Source organism: Gekko japonicus, unplaced genomic scaffold, assembly GCF_001447785.1.
Source record: "Gekko japonicus isolate JY-2015 unplaced genomic scaffold, Gekko_japonicus_V1.1 scaffold2854, whole genome shotgun sequence".
Lineage (NCBI taxonomy): Eukaryota > Metazoa > Chordata > Lepidosauria > Squamata > Gekkonidae > Gekko > Gekko japonicus.
The window spans coordinates 183405-205512 of NW_015172632.1; the positions used below are offsets into that span (position 1 = coordinate 183405).

General features: G+C 46.2%; 1 protein-coding gene across 1 annotated transcript in view; it reads right to left on the minus strand.

Annotated features, from left to right (window-relative positions):
• SULT4A1 (sulfotransferase family 4A member 1) overlaps positions 1-19038 on the minus strand; it is a 39522-nt gene extending 20484 nt beyond the window's left edge. The window contains exons 1-4 of the mRNA XM_015421693.1: positions 18714-19038; positions 7828-7958; positions 6926-7006; positions 6602-6728 (exon numbers count right to left, since the gene is read on the minus strand). Coding sequence (XP_015277179.1) covers positions 6602-6728; positions 6926-7006; positions 7828-7958; positions 18714-18927 — 553 coding nt within the window. The 5' untranslated portion in view covers positions 18928-19038. The remainder of the gene's footprint in view (positions 1-6601; positions 6729-6925; positions 7007-7827; positions 7959-18713) is intronic.
• Between the last annotated feature and the right edge of the window lie 3070 nt (positions 19039-22108).

Below are 22108 nucleotides of genomic sequence, written 5' to 3' on the forward strand. Positions count from 1 at the left end.
CTAGAAAGAGGCTCTGGGAGAGTGCCAATGCCTTGGGCACTCAGCGTCAATTTGCTGTGGTGACCTCCTCAAACCCCACCCTCTCCAGGCTCCACTCCTGAAATCCCCAGGAATTTCCCAACCTGGAGTTGGCAACCCCATCCCCTTTCCAGCTAACCATCAACATACCGTTATCTGCCCCTCTGAGTGCAGCTGACTTCTGCCCTCCCTCCTGGAGATCAGTTGTAATGCTGAGTGATCTCCAGCCCTCACCTGGAGATTGGCAACAATGGTTCCCCAGGAGGGAATGGCTGGTTGGGAGGGTGGAGTCTATGGCATTGTACCTGTCTGAGGTCCCACCCCTCCTCAAACCTCACCCTCTCCAGGTTTCATCCCTCAAATCTCCAGGAATTTCCCACCTGGAGTTGGCAACCTTATATCCTTCCCAGCCAAGCATCAGCCTACCTTTATTTACCCCTCACTCTTCAGCTTTCCATCTTCCACACACACACACCTGCAGCCCCTTCCTTGCTCTGAAGCCCTGATTGCCACAGAGTCCACCATTTTCTCCAGGGGAACTGATATCTGCCATCTGGAGAGCACTTGTAATTCTGAGTGATCTCCAGCCCCACCTGGAGATTGGCAACAATGGTTTCCCAGGAGGAAAAGTAGTCTTTCTCTGCAATGGGGACCAAAGCAGCTTACATCATTCTCCTTTCCCCCTTTTGACTTGCACAACAAGCCTGTGAGGTAGGTTAGGCTGAAAGTCTGTGACTGGTCCAAAATCACCCACTCAGCTTCTACAGCAAGAACCTGGATCTAGCAGACCCTGTTCTGAAGCATGGACTGCTAAGTCTAGGGTAGCCAGCCTCTAGGTGGAGCCTGAAGATCACTAGGTATCACAACTGAACTCCAGACAAGAGATGTCTCCCTCCCCCCGGAGAAAATAACTGCTTTGGAAGGTGGGCTTTATGGCATTCTGTTCAGCTGAGGCCTCTCCCCTCCCCAAACCCTGGCTTCCATAGACTCTACTAGAAAATCTTCAAGAATCTCCCTACCTGGAGCTGGCAACCCTAGTCAGGACTGGCCTCAATGAGTTCCTCACAAAGGCCTGTGAAAAGTTTCCTTCCTTTGTCTGAACCAAGCTTGGTTGCCTACTGTGGCAAAACGGGCTACAGTTTACAACTTAGCTGTTTCCTTCCCACCCTCGTCCCAATCTCACTCTTTAAATTCGCTGCCACTACTCACTGAATTGTCACTGCCTTTTTAGAGGGACAGTGAGACCCCTCTGCCCAAATCTCCCTATTTGGAGATGGAATCCCCAAAATTTGGGGGATCCCTGGAAAGTTGACAACCCAAGGGTCTGGCCTTTCCTTGCTTCCTTGGGCTACCCCCTCCCTTTATAATTGTGCAGAATGGGGGAGACTGTGTGGTCAGAGTACAACACACATTATTAGCCCAAATAAAAGACTGGATCTAGCAGACCCTGTTCTGAAGCATGGACTGCTAAGTCTAGGGTAGCCAGCCTCTAGGTGGAGCCTGAAGATCACTAGGTATCACAACTGAACTCCAGACAAGAGATGTCTCCCTCCCCCCGGAGAAAATAACTGCTTTGGAAGGTGGGCTTTATGGCATTCTGTTCAGCTGAGGCCTCTCCCCTCCCCAAACCCTGGCTTCCATAGACTCTACTAGAAAATCTTCAAGAATCTCCCTACCTGGAGCTGGCAACCCTAGTCAGGACTGGCCTCAATGAGTTCCTCACAAAGGCCTGTGAAAAGTTTCCTTCCTTTGTCTGAACCAAGCTTGGTTGCCTACTGTGGCAAAACGGGCTACAGTTTACAACTTAGCTGTTTCCTTCCCACCCTCGTCCCAATCTCACTCTTTAAATTCGCTGCCACTACTCACTGAATTGTCACTGCCTTTTTAGAGGGACAGTGAGACCCCTCTGCCCAAATCTCCCTATTTGGAGATGGAATCCCCAAAATTTGGGGGATCCCTGGAAAGTTGACAACCCAAGGGTCTGGCCTTTCCTTGCTTCCTTGGGCTACCCCCTCCCTTTATAATTGTGCAGAATGGGGGAGACTGTGTGGTCAGAGTACAACACACATTATTAGCCCAAATAAAAGAATTTAACTATTTACCCAATTATGGAGCACACACACACACTAAATGAATAAGGCAGAACTGTAGGAGTAAGCACATACTATGAACCAACAGGACATAAATCAACAGGGGTTAAATGCAATCCTCTTTCCACCACGTCTGTGGCCTGGACAGCCTCATCAGCACAGGCAGTAGGAGCGTTTCCTAACCTCCTGTAGGACAAAGACTGCCTCCTCTCTGGATGGGCTGGAGTCTATATTGATGCTGCCCCGCCACTTGGGACAGTCCCTCTTTTCCTGCACTTTTTGGCCTTGGAGCAGCTGGGAACTGTAGGCCAGCAGATGAGGAAACACCATTCAACCCCTGCAGGCCCCTCTCTGGAACTAAAGCTCAATTAAACCTTATGGGGGAACATTTTAAACAAACAACCACATGGCAGCCATCTTAGAAACACAGCTAACTGCCATTTCGTTACACCTACCAACAGCCACTGAGGGAAAACTTAGTCCCACACAGGAGGCAAGCAGGAGAAGCATCTTTGTCAAGAGAGAAAGCTGTTTGCCAGTAATTCTGACAGGGCACAGTGGCTGAAGAGGGAGTGGGCGGCAAAGAGGAGCAGACTCAGCACCCGGCCAATGGCACACGAGTACTCTTGAGTTGCAGCTGACGAGCCAATGGTTGAGGGAGCGCATTGCACAGCCAATGGGAGAGCTGCAAAGTGCCACCCCAAAACACAATTATTATATAGATAAGTACAATTTAATTATGATTGATTTTTAAAATGTGATTAATGTATTCATATTGAGAACTGTAACTGAAAAGAAGAAAATTTATGAACCCTAAAAGGAAGTATAATCAAAGCGGGGTTTTGCTATAAGAAAATTAAAAATAAGAACTTCCAAATTCAATGCCAAGGTACTGCAAGACTTGCACCCAAGTGCATGCAAATGGAATTAAAACATGTACAGATTTGATTATGTTTTGTAAACTCATTAACAAGTCTGAATGCAATCCTGTTTTCAAGTACAAAAGCTGAACTGGAAACACACTTGACTATTTCCTTCTAAACGCTCAGTAGAGTTGCCAGCTCTGAGTTGGGAAATACCTGGAGATTTTAGGGGTGACATCTAGAGAAGGCAGAGTTTGGGGAGGGGAAGGACCTCAGCAAGATATAATGCCATAAAGTCCACCCTCTAATGCAGCCATTTTCTCCAGTGAAACTGATCCTGGTTGGCTGGAGATTAATTGTAATAACAGGAGATCTCAAGGTGCCACCTGGAAGTTGGCAACCCTAAGGCACAGACATTGTGGGATCTAAGTAGGATGTAGGTGACCAGCCTGCAGCACAGGCAACAGAGGTACTGGGAATTATATGGAACTCTTGGACAGGAGCTGTAGAACCTGTGAGCCTGAGCAGGGTTGCCAGGTAGTAGTGGGGGAAGGGGTAGTAGGGTTCCCAGATCCAGATTGGGAAACTCCTGGAGATTTGGGGATGGAGCTTGGGAAGGACAGGGACCTCAGTGGGATACAATGCCATAGAGTCCACCCTACAAAGCATCCATTTTGTTCCAGGGGAACTGGTCTTTGTAGTCTGGAGGTCAGCTGTAATTCTGGAGGAGCCCAGGTCCCACCTGGAGGCTGGCATCCTTACCTGGCTGTGACATACAGCTAGGCTAAAATTCCTGCCTGCCTCTCCTTAGCTGCACTGCTGCTCACTCCTAACTGAGTAAACTAAAGGCAAAACAGCATCAGGGCACTGGGGGTCATACATATTGTGAATAGGGGGAAGCCACCTTCAAATAAAATACACAGAAATGTGTGAAAACATCTATAAGGGTGATGGGGTACTTGCGACAAAGCTGCAAGAACATCTTATAGGATGCTTATGAAAGCCTATGAGATGGCAATGAAGGCCACTAAGAAGGAATTCTGTGCAGCCTCCGTTGCATCCTCTAGCTCTCACCCAGCCCAATTATTTAGAACAATTATATCATTAACCTCCCTACCAAAAGGGAAACAAAATGATAAGGAATTGGCTACTAGCAGTGAGGCATTTGTGAGCTATTTTGCCAACAAAGTCTTGTTGCTCTGCCGCGACCTGCTGGCCATACTTGAAAAAGTAAGTGAACTGGAAGCCCTTTGGCCATCTTCCAGTCCAGTGTTGGACCAATTCAACCAACTGTCCCAGGAGGAGGTTGACAGGACCCTGGCAGCTGTAAAGCCCACCATTTGCCTCCTGGATCCATGTCCATCTTAACTTGTTAAAACCTGTGGAGATGAGATCCGGCAGGGCTATTTTTGGGCAGGAACACACAGGAACGGAGTTCCGGCTGGCTTCCAAGTTGGCCACACCCAGCAGGAACTCATTAGCATAATAGGCCACACCCAACAGCAGAGACTCATTAGGACTGGCTACATTAGGGGTGTGTGGCCTAACATGCAAAGGAGTCCCTGCTACAAAAAAGCCCTGGGTTTTGACCACAAACCAGGTAAACAGAATAACAAGCAAAAGGTGGGTGTGGCTGGATGAGCACACTTCTGGTAACATGGGGGTGTGGCCTAATGTGCCAATGAGTTGTGCTGTCAGGGGTGTGGCCTAATATGCTAATAAGTTTCTGCTGTTGGGTGTGGCCTATTATGCTAATGAGTTCCTGCTGGGCTTTATCTACCAAAAGAGCCCTGAGATTCGGATTCCCCTGGGGGAAGTTAACAACTAGCCCCTAGCATCAGGGACATTCATGGAGTGTCTGAAAGAGCCCATGGCATCTGGACTGAGGTGGGTTGGCGCTGCTGTTGCTACTCAATCTAACAGCAGCGTTCAACACAGTCGATTATTAACTATTGACCCACCGCCTTGCCAACATGGAGATATGGGGGATGGCTTTACAGTGGCTGTCCTCCTTTCTCCATGGTCGGGGATAGAGTGTGGTGCTTGGGGAGAGGGTGTCTCTGTGTTACCCTTTGGTATGCAGTGTCCCACAGTGGGCGATCCCATCCCCGATGTTATGTAATCTGGGGTTTGGGTTGGGTTGTCATCAGTTTGCCGAGGACACCCAGCTGTACCTGCTGATGGGTAGCTGGTCAGAATTCCACACCAGAAAATCTGGCCAGGGCTTGGGGGGGGGGATGGCTGGTTGGTTGCAGCAGAGTCAGCTGAAACTAAATCCAGTAAAGACAGAGGTCCTGTACCTGAGTCGGGGGGGGGATAGGATCGGGAATCCAACTACCAGCCCTTAGTGGGGCATTGTTGGTGCCAACCTCCAATGGTGAGGAGCTCAGGGGTGATCCTTTTTGTGGAAGCCCAGGTCACCAATGCTGCCAATTCAGCCTTCTACCATCTTCAGCTGTTCAGGCAGCTGGTTCCTTACCTCTCTCCCCATGGCCTCGTGACAATGATCCATGCAATGGTCATTTCCAGGTTAGATTACTGCAACTTGCTCTATGCGGGCCTACCCTTGTGTCTGATCCAGATGCTTCAGCTGGTACAAAATTCAGCAGTGTGCCTGCTGATGGGAATGTCTATACAGACCCACATTCAGCCAGTTCTACACTAGCTGCATTGGTTGCCAGTTGAGTACCGGATCAGATTCAAGGTTAGGGTATTAACCTTTAAGGCCCTAGGCAGCCAGGGACCAGCATACCTATGGGACTGTCTCTCTCTATATATGTGCCCCGAAGAGCCTTGCGTTCTTCTGAACAGCACCACTTGGTAGTCCCAAGCCCAGAGGATGTCCACCTTGCCTCGACCAGGGCCCTGGCCTTTGCCGGTGGAATATGCTCCCAATTGAAATCAGGGTCCTGTGAGATTTATTACAATTCCACAGGGCCTGCAAAACACAGCTGTTCCACCCGGCTTTTGGTTGAGGTGGCAGACGTCCAAATAACACTGGCCTTCCCTGCTCAGCCTGTCTGCTTCCTTTACATCATCCGTCTAGGGCACTCCCAATATCAACTGGTGCCAGCACCAGCTGATTCTGGCTTTGAGAGAAATGTACCTTCCCTGACATTAGTGCAGCAGTTACTGTAGTCACAACTGTTATGCTGCCATCTGGGATTTTAATTGATTGAGGTGTCTGTGATGTTTTTATGAATTACTATTTATTGGTTTACTATGTTGTGAGCCACCCTGAGCCCACTTGCAGGGTAGAGCGGGGTATAAATGGAACAAAATAAATAAACACCATTTGGTGCACTCAGAAACCTACACTTTTACTGTGAGAACAGAGACTGGGATCCACTGTCAAGAAGGAGAGAGGGATATCTCCAGATGCAGCTGTAAAGAGCTGTGGGGCAAAAATTATAGGATTGGGTAAGAGGGGCATATGGGCTGCCATCATGAGCATCCATCGTTATGCAGTGGAGTCGAGCCATACCATTTGGTCCTCCACTGCATGAAGAAAGTTGCTAAAGTTTGAAAGGGGGCTTTATAAAACATTTTCAATGATATACTAATAAGAAAGAAAAACAGATTTAACAACATAATAGACACTGCCATATGGGCAGAGTTAACGTTTCTTACGCTTATCATTCATAAATCTCCGACAGAATTCTTGAAATGTTCCTCTGTAGCTCATGGTTCGAAGGGAGCGGTGAAACTGGTAATAAGACACGACCAGGTCTTTGGGATTGCGGGCCATATATATTACCTAAGAAGGTGAAAAAGATTTATCTTGCTGAATTATTCTTTCCCTCTTCCCCTCCCCCCCCATTTCCATAATGGCTTGTTTTTAATGTGATTGTTCAATGCTGTTATATTATTTTTATTGTAAGCTGCCTCAAGTAGGATTCAAAGAGACGGCACAGAAAAATTCTAAATAAATACATAATTTAACTTAACTATTACCTTGGAATTGCCATTGTGTAGATCTGAAGGCAAAAAACGATATGGTAGGTGACTTTTGATAAGACGAGGAGATGTCAGCTCCTGGGTGAAAAAACGGGGGAAGGAAAAGACAATAATATCGACCTTTTAAAAGTGATTGAAGTGTTTCACATGCAATACAGTATTTCAATAAACCTAACAATACTGTAAAGTGGGTCAGCATCCATACTTGGGGGGCCAAGAAACAGCAGTTACCTTGGGATAAGTTTTGAGAAACTTTCTAGGTAACTACTCATATGACTTTAACCATAGCATCAGCTTTTCAAGTAGTTTGATGGATATTACTTCCTACCTGTCAATACAATACAACAACCTTTATTGGCATTATGCACTAAGAAGTATACAAGACATAAGGAGTACTCAGTACAGTTAACACATAACTTGCTTTTTAGAAATCAGATATAGAAAAGTTGCCACTATTTCAATAGTTACAGCATTTTTTGAGGAAAGAAGAAAAAAGGACTTACAATTATCAGATTGGCCTATTAAATCCATTAACAACCGATCTAAATACTTAACACGAATGTCAGCATAATAATCACAATACAAAAGGACATGCTCAACACCTTCTACTTCCTTTCTTCCACAATCACATAGTCTCTGTGCGTAAGGAGTCTTTGAAAATCTCCCTTGCAGTACTGTGGGGGGGAAATACATTAAAACGAGCTAACATATAAGCTTTATGAATACATGGATCATTGAGGGCGAAAAAATATATTTCATTTTGAATCATCTCAATACAATAAACATGTCCACTTGCAACGTGGAACAAAAAAGGGGTTCTGAAAATGAATGTGAAAAGGCAAAATGTATAATTAAAGCATTTTAAAGAATTGACATGTATTCAGGAGATTGAACTATACCCTGATGATATCCAAACCAGGCTGAGGATACTCTAGGACTGGAAGTTGTTCATCTATGTTCATTAACCCAATTTCATCAGGATCGGCTCCTTGGCTCACCAAATATACCACTTCTTGCAATAAACTGGTGCCTGAAAACAAGAGAGAACAGACTATGATCCAGTTCTCCTTCGACAGTATCAGAAAATTGGGGCTACTGTAAGCAGTAACTGTTTGGAAACAACAGCAATAACACCCTACAGGGATTGAATGAGAAATGTTATAGGATGAATACTTATAGGACAAAGATACTCTGGGTTAAAATATGGTTTAATTTGGAACGAACTGCAAGGAAACTCCCTATAATCTTTTCAATTTACCCCTTCCCCAAACGAAATTAAAAAGCTGCAGAACAGGGGTGTCTTTCTTTGAGAGTTTTTCAAAAGAAAACAAGGTTTTGAGCAGCCCCCCCCCCCAGGGGGGTGGGTGCATATATGCAGTCATGCGATCATCGCTAACTGGGGGGGGGGGTGGCGGCTGGAAAACAAGAGATCAGAGAGACGGCTTGGGTGCGCTACAGAGTGACTAGACAACAGGAAATCCATTTTGGAAGCAGCTCAGACCAACAGGACCAGACTTTCTCAGGTATCAAAGAAACAAGGGGCAAGGGGAGGGGGGAATGGAACTCAGAGGACTGGGGCATGACAGACAGATGTTGCTGTCTGATCGTGCACTTTAAATCCATAAGGGAACATCAAGGGCAATGGATCAAATTGCCCGTGTGAGTGTGACCAGAGTGAGGTATATTCTTACTTGTCATACTTAAGAACAAAACAACATAAGAGACGCCAATGTTGGATCAGGCCAAAGGCCCATCCAGTCCAACACTCTGTGTCACAAAGTGGCCAGAAATACCAGGTGCCATCAGGAGGTCCACCAGTAGGGCCAGGACATTAGAAGCCCTCCCACTGTTGACCCCCCCCCCAAGCACCAAGAAGACAGAGCATCACTTGCCCCAGAGCCCCTATCTATACCTTGTGGCTAATAGCCACTGATGGACCTCTGCTCCATATGCTTATCTAATTCCCTTTTGAAGCCGTCCATGCTTGTAGCACCCACCACTTCCTGTGGCAGTGAATTCCAAGTGTTAATCACTCTTTGGGTGAAGAAGTACTTCCTTTTATCCGTTCTAACCCGACCGCTCAGCAATTTCATGGAGTGCCCACGAGTTCTTGTATTGTGAGAAAGGGAGAAAAGTACCTCTTTCTCTACCTGCTCTATCCCATGCATAATCTTATAAACCTCACTCATGTCACCCCTCAGTCGTCGTTTCTCCAAGCTAAAGAGCCCTAAGCGCTTTAACCTTTCCTCATAGGGAAAGTGTTCCAACCCTTTTATCATTCGAGTTGCCCTTTTCTGCACTTTTTCCAAGGCTATAATATCCTTTTTGTGGTGTGGTGACCAGAACTGCACACAGTATTCCAAATGAGGTCGCACCATTGATTTATATAGGGGCATCATGATATTGGCTGATCTGTTTTCAATACCCTTCCTAATAATCCCCAGCATAGCATTGGCCTTCTTTATTGCAGTCCCACACTGTCTCGACATTTTCAGTGAGTTATCTACTACAACTCCAAGATCTCTCTCTTGTTCAGTCTCTGCCAGTTCAGACCCCATCAATGTGTATTTATATTTAGGATTTTTGGCTCCAAAGTGCATCACCTTGCACTTGGCCACATTGAACCCCATTTGCCATGTTGACGCCCACTTGCCCATCCTTGACAGATCCCTTTGGAGTGCCTCACAATCCTCACTGGTTTTCATCACCCTGAACAACTTTGTATCATCTGCAAATTTAGCCACTTCACTGCTTACTCCCAACTCCAAATCAATGAACAAGTTACTTGAAAGTAATGCTTCCCACTGCTCAAAGGTAACCTGATAGTTTCCTTTCTCCAGCAGTTCTTCCTTCCTGTCTTTGTTCTCTTTGAAGGGGCTTCTTGAAGAAGCAGCACACGCTCATGGCCACTTCTCCTCCATGAGACAGGCAGGCAACCCACTTCCACATATATCTGCACTCACACAATCAGCTCCAGCAATTATTTGCGGAAATACAGCTTAAGTAGTACTGCTATAATAGCAATGGAATATTTCTCAATAAAGCAAGTTTTTTCTTTTTGATTTTTACTCTGGCTTCCTGCTCCATTTATGTTCTTTAAAGCCAAATGTTGTGGCTCTACCATGCATTATTGCTGTGCTATCTACCTCTATTACAAGCTTTAAAAGTCAGATAAATACTGAATTATTATCCACAAAAATGCCAATGGAGTCTGCAGTCAATCATACCTCTCCCCAGCTGCCAAATCACCCCCCAACAATGACATAAACACTTGTAAGGATACCAACAGTTGAGATGATGAGGTACACAGCACAGTGCTCTCTCTCTCAGGTCCCTGTTGTGCTCATTAGAGCATATAGTCTTGCACTGGTACGGTGGTACGGTGGGAAATCCACTGATAGTCCACTTAGTTCAAACACCTGAGGAACAGAGTAAGCGGCCTCACACTTCTCTGTGCAGGATCCTTCCCCTCCTCTGCGCCCTCCGCAACCCCTCTAAATTTTAAATTCATCTGCCTCCATCGATGTTCCAGGGACGAAAGTCGAGCGTTCGTGTTTTTTTTTCTGATGCTTGGGCAGCCTTCAATTCCTCTTGCAATGTCAGAGTCAATTCTGCATTATTTTCAGCTATTTTGGTTGTGTCGTTCAGATCCCTTACTAGATCGTTCATTTGGGATTGGAGTGGCTGGATGATCTCTGTAACCAACGATGTAAGTGATTTTAGTAAGTCTTCTTTTAGTTTGTGTAGATCTTTCTTCGTAATTGGTGTGTTTTCCTCCGTCTGGGTATTTGTAGTCACGGCTGGGTTTCCCGCCGCCATTTTACTGGCTCCGTTTTCCTGAGGGCCTATGAAGCTGGTTGCTGCGTCTCAAGTGAAGTATTTTCTTACCGTTGTACTCTGCTGAAAGTTTTTTTGCTGGTTTCCCTTTAGAGGGTTTTCCCATAACTTTTAATCGTTTTTGGAGAGGGATATCTCGATTTGTAGTCGATTTTAGGAGATTCAGGCTGGGAGCTTTTCAAATCACGTCCGCCATCTTGTGCGGCACTCCGCCCCCTCCCCCCATTTGACTTCATTTTTGACATGGAATTTAATATGTACAACACTCTGAAGTTTTGTAACCATTTTAATTGAGTGGATAGACAGTCTGTCTGGAATTGTATCCATTCATGAAGCACCATAAACAGCCTGAAAGTTCGAGGAATGTTTGCAGAATGTTAAATCTCTCTATATAAAAGAAAGTCCCCTCACCGTAAAATCAATGCCCAAGCCAAACCGCTGGACCTAAGGACACCAAATTTGGGGAGAGCACTCCCACCATGGCATAGGTGCTCGCTAAGAAGGGTTTTTTTAGAAATTCGACCCCTAAGAGGGTCAAAAGGGGGGGAATGTGCTCCCCCCATTGATTCCTATGCGGTTGCCAGGCAGCTCTCTCCCTGCACCCCCCACTCTCTCATTGGTCAGCTGCAGATCTCAGAGTTCTGAGGTAAAAAAACCAACAGTTACAGGGGACTGCAGACAGCTAATGACAGCTGAGGAAATCGGGAGTGGCCAGCAAGCACCTGTGAGGTTCAGTAATGCAGCTGGCCCAGCTTACAACACACTCCCCCCACCTCCTACACCTAACAGGTGGTTGTCTGTTGGGTGCAGCCCCACCTCCACAGTGGCTTCTAATACTCCTCCCCCTCGTACACTGGACAGGCACCTTGAAAATGCCCTTACCCAGGGGTCATTTTGTAGAAAAAGAGGTGCAGGAGCTCATTAGCATAACTTATTTGCATATGCCACGCCCCCTGACATCACCGGAAGTGTGTCAGAAGGCAACACCCACGGCTCAGGCTCCACTGGACTGTTTTGGATTGCTAGCTGTTGGGGGGGGGGAGCGTGCAGCTCTGTCCTCACAGAGGAGGGAGAGCTTGTACCTGAAACTTGGTCTTAAAGGTGCCACTGGACTGTTTGGGGCCTGGGGGTCGGGCTCTGCAGCTTACCTGGATGCTTCTTGCTCTGACTGAGGGCTGCTGGGAGCAGGGGGTGGGGCTTATTGCATGTGCCCACCCCCTGGGCTCTTTACTGCCGGAGCTCCGCTCCTGTGCGCTCCTGCAGGAAATGACCCCTGCCCTTACTGCTATTTTGCACATCAGAGGCAAGCATGAGATTGAAGCTCACTAGTTTTGCCCTGAAGTGGTGAACTTAAACAGGGTTCTAAGAGTCACCTTCAATCCTCTTTACAGGGATACCAAGTTTTTTGTATTGCTGGTGTAACTAGTGTGACTCAAGATTTGTAAAGTGGTCTCAAATTGCAAGGGGCAATGTATGGGGTCATTAACCACATGCACATAGGGATATAGAGGTAAAGAAGCTCTCCCTTCCCACATTATCCTCTTGTGGCACAAGTATCAGATTTCATCTGGGAACTCTCAGGTCATAGTTGTTTGTCATTCCAGTTGTTTTTAACTGACATTTTTGGAGGGAAAAGAGAGTAAGCTTTGAAAGGGTAGCACCTTTGTCATTTAAAATGTCCTGAGAGTTGCAAGATCTGGCTGCAGAACAAGTCCCAAACATTACACCAGCAGTGCAAACTCAGGAAGTGCTACCCCACTCATGCTTTTTGTTTCCCTTTGAGCATGTAATGTCCACATGGCATTCTTATGCTCAAAACAGTGTGTGTGGGGGGGAGCATCCACCAAAAGTCTAGACACAGTAAATTAGAAGATCTCTCATTAGTATCAGCACACTAGCATGAAATCAAGTTTTCACTAAAACAAGAGACACTATAGCAGACACAAGCCCAGCACAGGGCAGACTGAATGGGTTTGAAAAGCAAATCCACTTGTGCTTTGAGTAGTTCCTGCATGCTATAAATATTTCAGAAGTACATCTTAAAAGAGCAAAAAGGATGTAGCCATTTGGCTCTAATTTAGCCTTTGCATGTTGCTTCTGCTTCTGAGCAGTCCACCAAATTCAAGAAAATGTTTGCCAAGACTTTGCAGAATTCATAATTTTGTCATCAACAAAAATGATGACTGTATAATATAACAGTCAGGTGCAAATAAATATCTGATCCTGGGAGTAAGTCCCACTCAGTAGACCTGAGCAGAACTCTGAGTGGACCAGCTAAAGAATGCCGTATTAGTTTTCTACAAGCAAAACTGCAATTATATCCTGTTCTTGAGGGAGAGCTGCAAACTGTTGTACCTAGGGCTGCCAAGTCCCCCGGGGGGGCGGGGAAACCCCCGCCCGGGAGGCCCGTTCCCCGGCGCCGCCTGATCGGGCCCCGGGGGGAATCCCACCCCCAAAGCACGTCACACAGAAGTGACGCAAGGACGTCGGGGACGTTTGGGGCGGGGCCACAATCATCCAAGGGAAAACTCTATGGGTTTCCCTCGGATAATTGTGGCCCCGCCGCCAACGTTCCCTACGTGCTTACGTCACGTCTGTGTGACATGCCTGTGGCGCGTGCGCGTTTGCACGCGCGCGAGGGCTCCCGGAGCGAGCCTGGACTCCCCCGCTCCGGACCACGTAAGGACTTGGCAACCCTAGTTGTACCCTATGCTACCTTAGCATGTGAATCTTGGTTTTGCCATTGGTGTGTGTGGGGGGGGAAATCAAACTTGAAATTAGAGAACAAATTTTAAGAGTGTATTATTTGGACAGAAAAGTCACCATACCAACATATTTGGATATCAAGTTAAACACTGAAAAGAATAATATAACAAACACATTATAGTATAACAAAGTTTGAGTCCAGTGACACCTTTAAGACGAGAACGAAGCCTGAGTCCAGCAGCACCCCCAAGACCAACTTGGTGCAGCGGGACTCAGGTTTCATTCTCACATCTGTTCATTGGCTCTGGCATTTGTGTGCTAATCTGCTGCCATTCCTTGATCTTGCAGCCTTGATCCAATTTCAGCTTCACTTATGCATCTTAACTCTGACTGGTCCTTCCTGATGCTTACACACACACACACAAATCTTCCCGTATGTAAGGCTTGAAGAAATTTTGTTACAATTTGTCTGAGGAAGTGTGCTTACAATACGAAAACTTATACCTTAAATAAAAAGTTGTTGGTCTTAAAGGTGCCACTGGACTCAAACTTGGTTCTGCTGCTTCAGACTAACATGGCTAATCACCTGAACCTACATTATAGTATATTAACTCTTGCCAAAATAATTCACATTTCAACAATAAACATCTAACTGAAACTATGATGAATGGGCTGGATGCAGTCAGGTTTTTTTCACTCATTCTCACCAAATTCCCCTTCTGACTGTAGCCCTTGTCCTATATGGCTGTTGTCCATGTGAGCCCATGATCCTCAGCATCAGTTCACGGTGGTCAAAGGGGACCACCACCTTCCCTTTTTAACAGCAGGAAAGCCAATTGGAGCCAACCCTATAAGTCTATAGTATGTGTGTAAAGGGCAGCAGTTTCATAGTGACCCCATAGGGTTTTCAAGGCAAAAGACACAGAGAGGTGGTTTGCCATTGACTGCCTCTGCATAGCAACCCTGGACTTTCCTTGGTGATCTCCCATTCAAGGACAAACCATGGCCAACCCTGCTTAGCGACCAAGATTAGCCTGGGCCATCCAGGTCAGGCCATATACGTGGGCACTAGACTTACTTAATGCTATAGATTATTTTACATAAACCTTTTCATGCTATAATTTGAAATGAGTAAAGTATTTCCCTGATTCCAAAAGAGAAATTATTTCATAGTAGTTTGTTTTTTTACTGCTCCACTGGAAAAGAAAGAAAGAAAAAAGTCCTTATGTAACTATCTATATAGCTAAGGATGTTTAAAATGGCTTGTCTAAAACTGCACAGTAAGTTCATAGTTTAAATTTAAACTGGCTTCCTGGCTCACAGCTCACTTTCTTAACACTTCATTACCCAAGTAGAGGCATATTCCTGAACTTACTTATTTACTTAGTTCCCACCATACCTTTTGATCCAGAACAATTCCCAAGTTGCTTTTAGAACCTAACTAGACCATGTGGAGGCTGCCACTGATCTGGTAATATCTAGCCAAAGAAGAAACAAGTGATGTCCTCCCATTCAACATTTCCCTGCCCCTGGTGTTATCCAGTGGCTTCTATCTGCAGGGCCATGGTGGAATGATAGGGGGAATTTAGCCTGGGCCTCAAGCTCAAACTTAGACACTTGTTAATTTTTTTGGCATCTGATGAATTTTACATCTTAAATGGAGTCTCAAAAGGGGCCTCTCTGGACCTTTGAGAGGACCTGGCTGTACAGGACACAGAGACACAATGAATGCAATGCAATTGCATTACTGGGGGTTGGGATTATCCAGACATCTCCCTAAAAACACAACCCCCCACACAAAATCAGCTAGCTCCACTTTCATTGTATTGAAAACATGGTATCTTCTCACACCTTAATAGACAGAGCTGGGAATGAAGCCCACAGACTCTATGGACTGCAGTCCACACAAGCACATATTAAGACACACTCTAGGTAGACAAAATATAAGGGCTACACTTGCCATTGCATGACCATTATTATCAGGGGTCATTTCGTAGAAAAAGAGCTAGGGGGACTCATTAGCATAACTCATCACTGGAAGTGTGTCCTCCCCACAGCCGGCGGCGACCTCCAGCGGGCACCAGAAGGGAGCTCCAGGCCCCGCCCTCCCGCACCTCACCGGGGGGATGGCGTCCCCCCGCGTCCCCCCCCAAATGACCCCTGATTAATATCATTATATGCAATTCTGAACTAGGCCCTAAAGTGTGGATCATAAACAGGGACCAAAGACAGACAGGGAAATTTTCCTACAAATTTGAGGAAAGCTCTAGGTTTGCAGAAAAATTGGAGATCTTTAAAAAAAATAGACGGGGGTGTTAAGAAAACCCCAAATAATAGAAGCAATGTATGTAGCTTTAAGATGAATGTCCACTGAGATCTAGCAAGACTACATTTTGAGATCTTGGTGGCCATAATGGGAATTGCCAGGCAACCACAACAATATTTGCCAAGCTTGCCAAGCTTTGGTTTCTGTCAGTTAAAGGAGTTGGGAGGCATGATTGAAAATGGTAAAAGATGGACAGGAAGGAAAGCAGTAGGAAAAGAGGAGAAAAGAAGAAGAATCTAAAAAAAATGGTTTTAACTAGGTAGAGTCAGTTGAGAAGTTTTTTCCTACCCATCATTATTAGTGTTAAACAGTGTAATTTCTTACTTGTGGGAGGAATTTGCTATCAAATTAAGCGGTCTGGGTGGGAGGGAGAGGTAAATTGTTGTAGTATTTGATATAGAGTTTTACTCTGCCTATCAATTCGTTTGATTGAGAATTTACCACTATAGTCTGGTGCCATCTTTTTAGGTTTTAGTATTTTAGGGTTGGTTCTGCCTTGGCTGCTTTTATTAGATGCTTAGTGGTATCCAGTTTGGATCAATAACATCTAGTGGGGGAGGCCATGCTAGGGGTGGGGATGGGATTCCAGTAATAGTGGGGTGAAGAAGGTATGACGGTGGGACAAGGTGGCATGAGGGAAGGAGACAGAGACATAAGGAGGCTCGGTCCCCTTCCTACCTTTGTCCCATCCCAAGAGATGCTGGGTGTAGGGCTAGGAAGAAATACTCTTCTTCGACACTGGTATTACTTGCTAGACTGTGGCCCCTGCCACACGGGGGGGGGGAGCACGGGCAAAGTGCAGCTTTTGAAAGCTGCACCAAAAGAGACACGCAGTGGCGGGATCACATAGATCCCCTGAGCCGCCGCGCAGTTCCTCCCTGGCACGATCAGATGCCGGGGGGAAGCCACTGAAGAAAGAGCGTGGCAGCCAAACTGCGCATGTGTGCGCATGCGCAGTTTGGACGAGAGCCTGGATTGCTCCGGGCGGGCGCGCTGGCGATCCCACAGCCGCGCTTGATGCGGCGTTCCAGGTAAGTCCTCCTCTGTAGGTGGTTCTTTTTTGCAGCGGGTTTTCCAGCTTTAGGGATGGGACAGGTGCGCGCCGCTTCCCAGATGTTGCAGTGAGATCGCACCCGTTTGCTGTGCCCCCCATCCGTCCCTCTCCCAGGCCTAAACCTTCCGTGTGACCAGGACCTGTAACCGACCTAAGCCCACTTACGGGGAAGGCTGGATAGAAATCAAATGAATGAATGAATGAATGAATGAATGAATGAATGAATGAATGAACAGTATTTTTTCCTGTCACAACACCAGAGAGCTTTTTGCATTTTTTAAAAATTGCTCTACCACAATATAAAGAGCTATTGTCACTAATCTATTTCTAACTTCAATAGAACCCTTATAGCTCTATAATTTATATGAAAAAGAAAAGAGAAGGAGTCGCCACAGCAAGAAAACCAAAATGGAGCTCCTGCAGAGCACATGTGAAAGGGGAAAGTCAGAAAAAAGACAGGAGAAAGTGCACAGTAAACTCCCACATGTTGGTGCTCTGCTGCCATTGCATATGCCTCCACATTTGCATTGTGCAGAGAATTCTCTTTGTGTGGAAGCAGTCAGAGGACCAAGGTCAACTCACACCAATACAAGTCTTTTGATATCTTTGCACCATTTCCTAATTCTCCCTCCATGAGCAGATTTCTCTCTTGGAGTAATCTACTACGTACCTTACTGCTGCCCTCCACCCCTTGTTGTCTCACCTATATCAAAATTTAGACTGTAAACTCCCTGGGGCAGGGACCTTGTCTTTTTATACTTTATATACCACAAGACACATGGATGGCATATAAACTCTCAACAGGGAAATGAAGTTTTCAATTGGTATACTGAAAACTCTTGAACTTTTAAACATATTTAAAAGAATTTTGTTGAAGAGGTTCCGGGATCCGGTGTGTTTCCCCAGAAAAAAAGCCGTGCCTCATAGATAACAGGCAGGACTCTTCCTCACTTTGCTCCCCCCCCCCCCATTAAACTGACAAGCTTGAGAGGTTTCATTCAGCTTCAACATAGCCCAGTGCTCCCAGGTTTCTTTACAGCTTGGAACCATTTCAACTGACCTTTATGTATATTCAGCAGTAAGTCCCACTGAAATGAATGGAGCTTGATCCCAAACAATAATGCTTGGGAGTGCAGAGCTAGTGCTCTAAATGCTACTAATGGTCATTCTGCTTCCTAAACCAGCATTTATTAAGACTAATGAGGAGGAGGCTGCTTGTGTCAGGTGACAGGGTTCTTTTAATTATTATGGGTGGGTGTCATGTGGACACCGTATCATACCCCCAAATGCCCAGAGCCACAGTTCTAGTTGCACTCAGTGGGACTTACTTCTGAGTAAACAGGCTGGGCTCACACTGGAAATAAATGGGAATCTAGACATGTATCGCTCACTGTTCATTTTTCTTCTGTAATACATAGCATTGCAGGTTGGTCCCTCAAAAAGCAGCCAGAACATGTTGAAGATGCAAACATTAACTCAATAATATATCCAACTAAGCATGTCTGGACAAGGCATGCACAGCTCTATTTTATTGTACAGTTCAAGACGAGAGAGGAAAATGGTTTAAAGCATTTGTTCCACTGTACACCTCTGACGCTGTTGATCAGAGATTTAGGACCCATCACCACTCAACAAATCACATACCATCACTTGAAATCATCATGGCGTCTTCTTAGAAGTAATCAGGAAAAAAAACAATTACTTGGATTGGACTTGTTGCTGAAAGGAATGGCGGTGGTGATGCCTGGGGAAGTATTAAGGCAAGGAAGAGCCCTTCCCACAAATGCATAGCAAAAAAACCCCGAGCCCTTTCCCCGTTCCCTTCTCAACCCCCTCCCTGCAGTCTCAGCCCTGTCTGGTACCTGATTTGGGGTAGGTTATAATCCAGACATCATTAACTCTCACGGGGAAATTAGCGATCTCCTCCATCTTCCCCCTACAGAAGGGCGGAAGGCGCACCCCGTTGTATTCAAAGTATTTGCTCTCAAACTCCCCTGGAGTGCTGGGGGTCTCACATTCGCTTTCGGCCATCCTCCTTCCTTCTTTCCTCGCGGCCCAGGAGGGGCCAAGGTGCATCAAGGACTCCGAGGCGATCACTGGAAGGGAGTCGGCCGCGAGGCTATCCTGACCGACCCTTTGCGTTCCCACCAGGCACTGCCTTGTAAGCGGAGGTAGGCGCCGCTTTCGCCTCCGACGGGGCCAGGAGAGCGAATGGGCTGTGGAGATGGTGATGTAATGTCGTGCAGCTCAATAGGCAGGCAAGGAAGGATGCGGCAGCAGCGGCACTCCTAGATTAACCCTCCGCGTGCCTCTCTGCACACTCTCCCTCTAGGCGGTGGCGGAGTCAGTAAGCTGAAGAAGGCGCTGAACTACATCAAGTACGAATCGTTCACCTTCCTACACTCCACAGCAAACCGCGCTCCTCAAGAGGCCACAAAACTGGCACCAGCCCAACGTCTTATCTCTACCCAATCAACACACTGTAATGTGTGTAACATAGAAAGATTTTGTGTCCCAACATCCTTTTAGGATATTGCTATTTAATACAGCCTTTAGGAAAATGCTGCTCCCTGCTCAGAGCTTCTTTTTGCCCAGCTGTAGAGTCAGGTACCAACTGCATGCTAAGATTATCCTTATACCAAAAAAATTAAGATCCCAGAGTTGTGCACCCCAGACTGAGCTGGATTAAAGCCAATTGATGTCCTGAACACAGTGCAACAATGGTGCCCATGGCACTTCCATTGCTCCATGGACAAGACATTAAAACTCAATAAGTGCTGAAGGTGAAATGGGAGATTAAAAATTCAGTTTTCTTCCAGGCCATCTCCCAGGCTGCACCCCACAACTATATTGTGTGTATGTGTGTTTAATTTTAGCTTGTCAGTTGACTAAAGTCGAGCATGGCAGTGAAAGAGTTAAGGGCATGATAGTTGGGGGGGGATTTGTTGTGGCCCCCTTCCCTTGGTGCCCTAAGCACATGTTTGTTTTGTTTAATGGTTAATCCAGGGATGACCCCAGATAATATACTTCCATCAGCAAAAGATTGTCCCCTGTGATGTCTGCAGGCAGCAGCACCAAGTACAATGGTGAGCTATTCCATTTTGTAATTCTTCTACCCCATTAATGTAGGTGAGGGGGCATGGCTCCTTTGCACACTGAAGATCCCAGGCGCAATGCCTGGTATTGCCTGGCATGTGCTGGGGAAGGCCTATCTAAGCCTGCATCCCAGGATAACCACTGTCAACAGAGGACAATTACTGAGATAGATGGATGAATGGTCTGACTCAGTAAGGCTGTTTCATGTGTCTATTGTGCCAAACACACCCATCTCAAGGGGCCAACCTTTAGTTAGAGAGAAGGCACACTTGTGGTAACCCCCAATAAAGGAGTGGATCCATTTTTTAAAAAAATAATCCCAAATAACACAAACAGCAAACCAAAAGCCATGTAATACCATTTATTATAACATCTTGAGACGATGGATAGTTTTTTATTGGCCAACAAGCTGGTCTCTACTTTATATTCAGTACAGAACTTCATGGGTAAGCTGAATGAAGAACTGAAGTTTATTCACCAAAGTAAGTTTTGTGCCACCCCAAATCATAACCTTCAAGACAAACAGACTGTTCCCTTCAAAATACCCCAAACTGTCACTGGCCCAAACGTTTAGTTCAATGTAACATAGTACTCAAGGCTAGCACATGGGAGTAAATAAGGGATGGATCTGTGCTGCAAAATCAGCTTAGGGTCAGCCTAAATTATTACATCCTGATGACAGAGAAACTGTTTCCTACATGAAGCCCCACCATGTTGAACCTTTGGGCGATTTTTGTAAGTCACTCTTTAATACTATGTCTCCATATCAATTATTGACAACTAGGAATGAGGCCCATTGTGGAAATAAATACAACAACAAGCTCTAAAAAGAAGCTCTGGGAGAGTGCCAAGGCCTTGGACACTCAGTGTCAATTTGCTGTGGTGACCTCAGCAAGGTATAATGACACAGAGTCCACTATTTTCTCCAGAGGAACTGATCTCTGCTACCTGAAGAGCAGTTGTATTTTTGAGTGATCTCCAGCCATCACCTGGAGATTGGCAACAATGGTTCCCAAAGAGGAAATGGCTGGTTGGGAGGGTAGAGTTGGGAGGGTGGAGTCTATGACATTGTACCTGTCTGAGGTCCTACCCCTCCTCAAACCTCACCCTCTCCAGGCTCCACCCCTCAAATATCCAGGAATTTCCCAACCTGGACTTGGCAACCCTATCTCCTTCCCAGCCAAGCATCAACCTGCCGTTATCTGCCCCTCTGGTTTCAGCTTTCCATCTCCTCCCCCCTCCCTCCTGGAAATCAGTTGTAATTCTGAGTGATCTCCACCCCTCACCTGGAGATTGGCAACAGTGGTTCTCCGGGAGGGAATGGCTGGTTGGGAGGGTGGAGTCTATGGCATTGTACCTGTCTGAGGTACCACCCCTCCTCAAACCTCACCCTCTCCAGGTTTCATCCCTCAAATATTCAGGAATTTCCCACCTGGAGTTGGCAACCTTATATCCTTCCCAGCCAAGCATCAACCTATCTTTATTTACCCCTCACTCTTCAGCTTTCCATCTTCCCACACACACACCTACAGCCTCTTCTGTGCTCTGAAGCCCTTACTGCCACCTCTCATTGGCTGTCATGGGGGGGGTGACTCAGCAGGGTATCAGGACACAGAGTCCACCATTTTCTCCAGCGGAAATTATCTCTGCCATCTGGAGAGCAATTGTAATTCTGAGTGATATCGAGCCCTCACCTGTAGATTGGCAACAATGGGTTCCCAGGAGGAAAAGTAGTCTTTCTTTGCAGTGGGGACCAAAGCAGCTTACATCATTCTCCTCTCCTCCTTTTGACTTGCACAACCCTGTGAGGTAGGTTAGGCTGAAAGTCAGTGACTGGTCCAAAATCACCCACAGCTTCTACAGCAAGAACCTGGATCTAGCAGACCCTGCTCTGAAGCATTGACTGTGATGCCTACGGTAGCACAGCCAACCTCCAGGCGGAGCCTGAAGATCACTAGGTATCACAACTGAACTTGAGACAACAGATCTCTCCCCCCCCCGATAAAATAACTGCTTTGGAAGGTGGGCTTTATGGCATTCTGTTTAGCTGAGGCCTCTCCCCTCCCCAAACCCTGGCTTCCATAGACTCTACCAGAAACATGGGAAACTGCTTAATTGGATATATGGCAATGTTCAAGCACTGAGATGTTACAAAATTTCC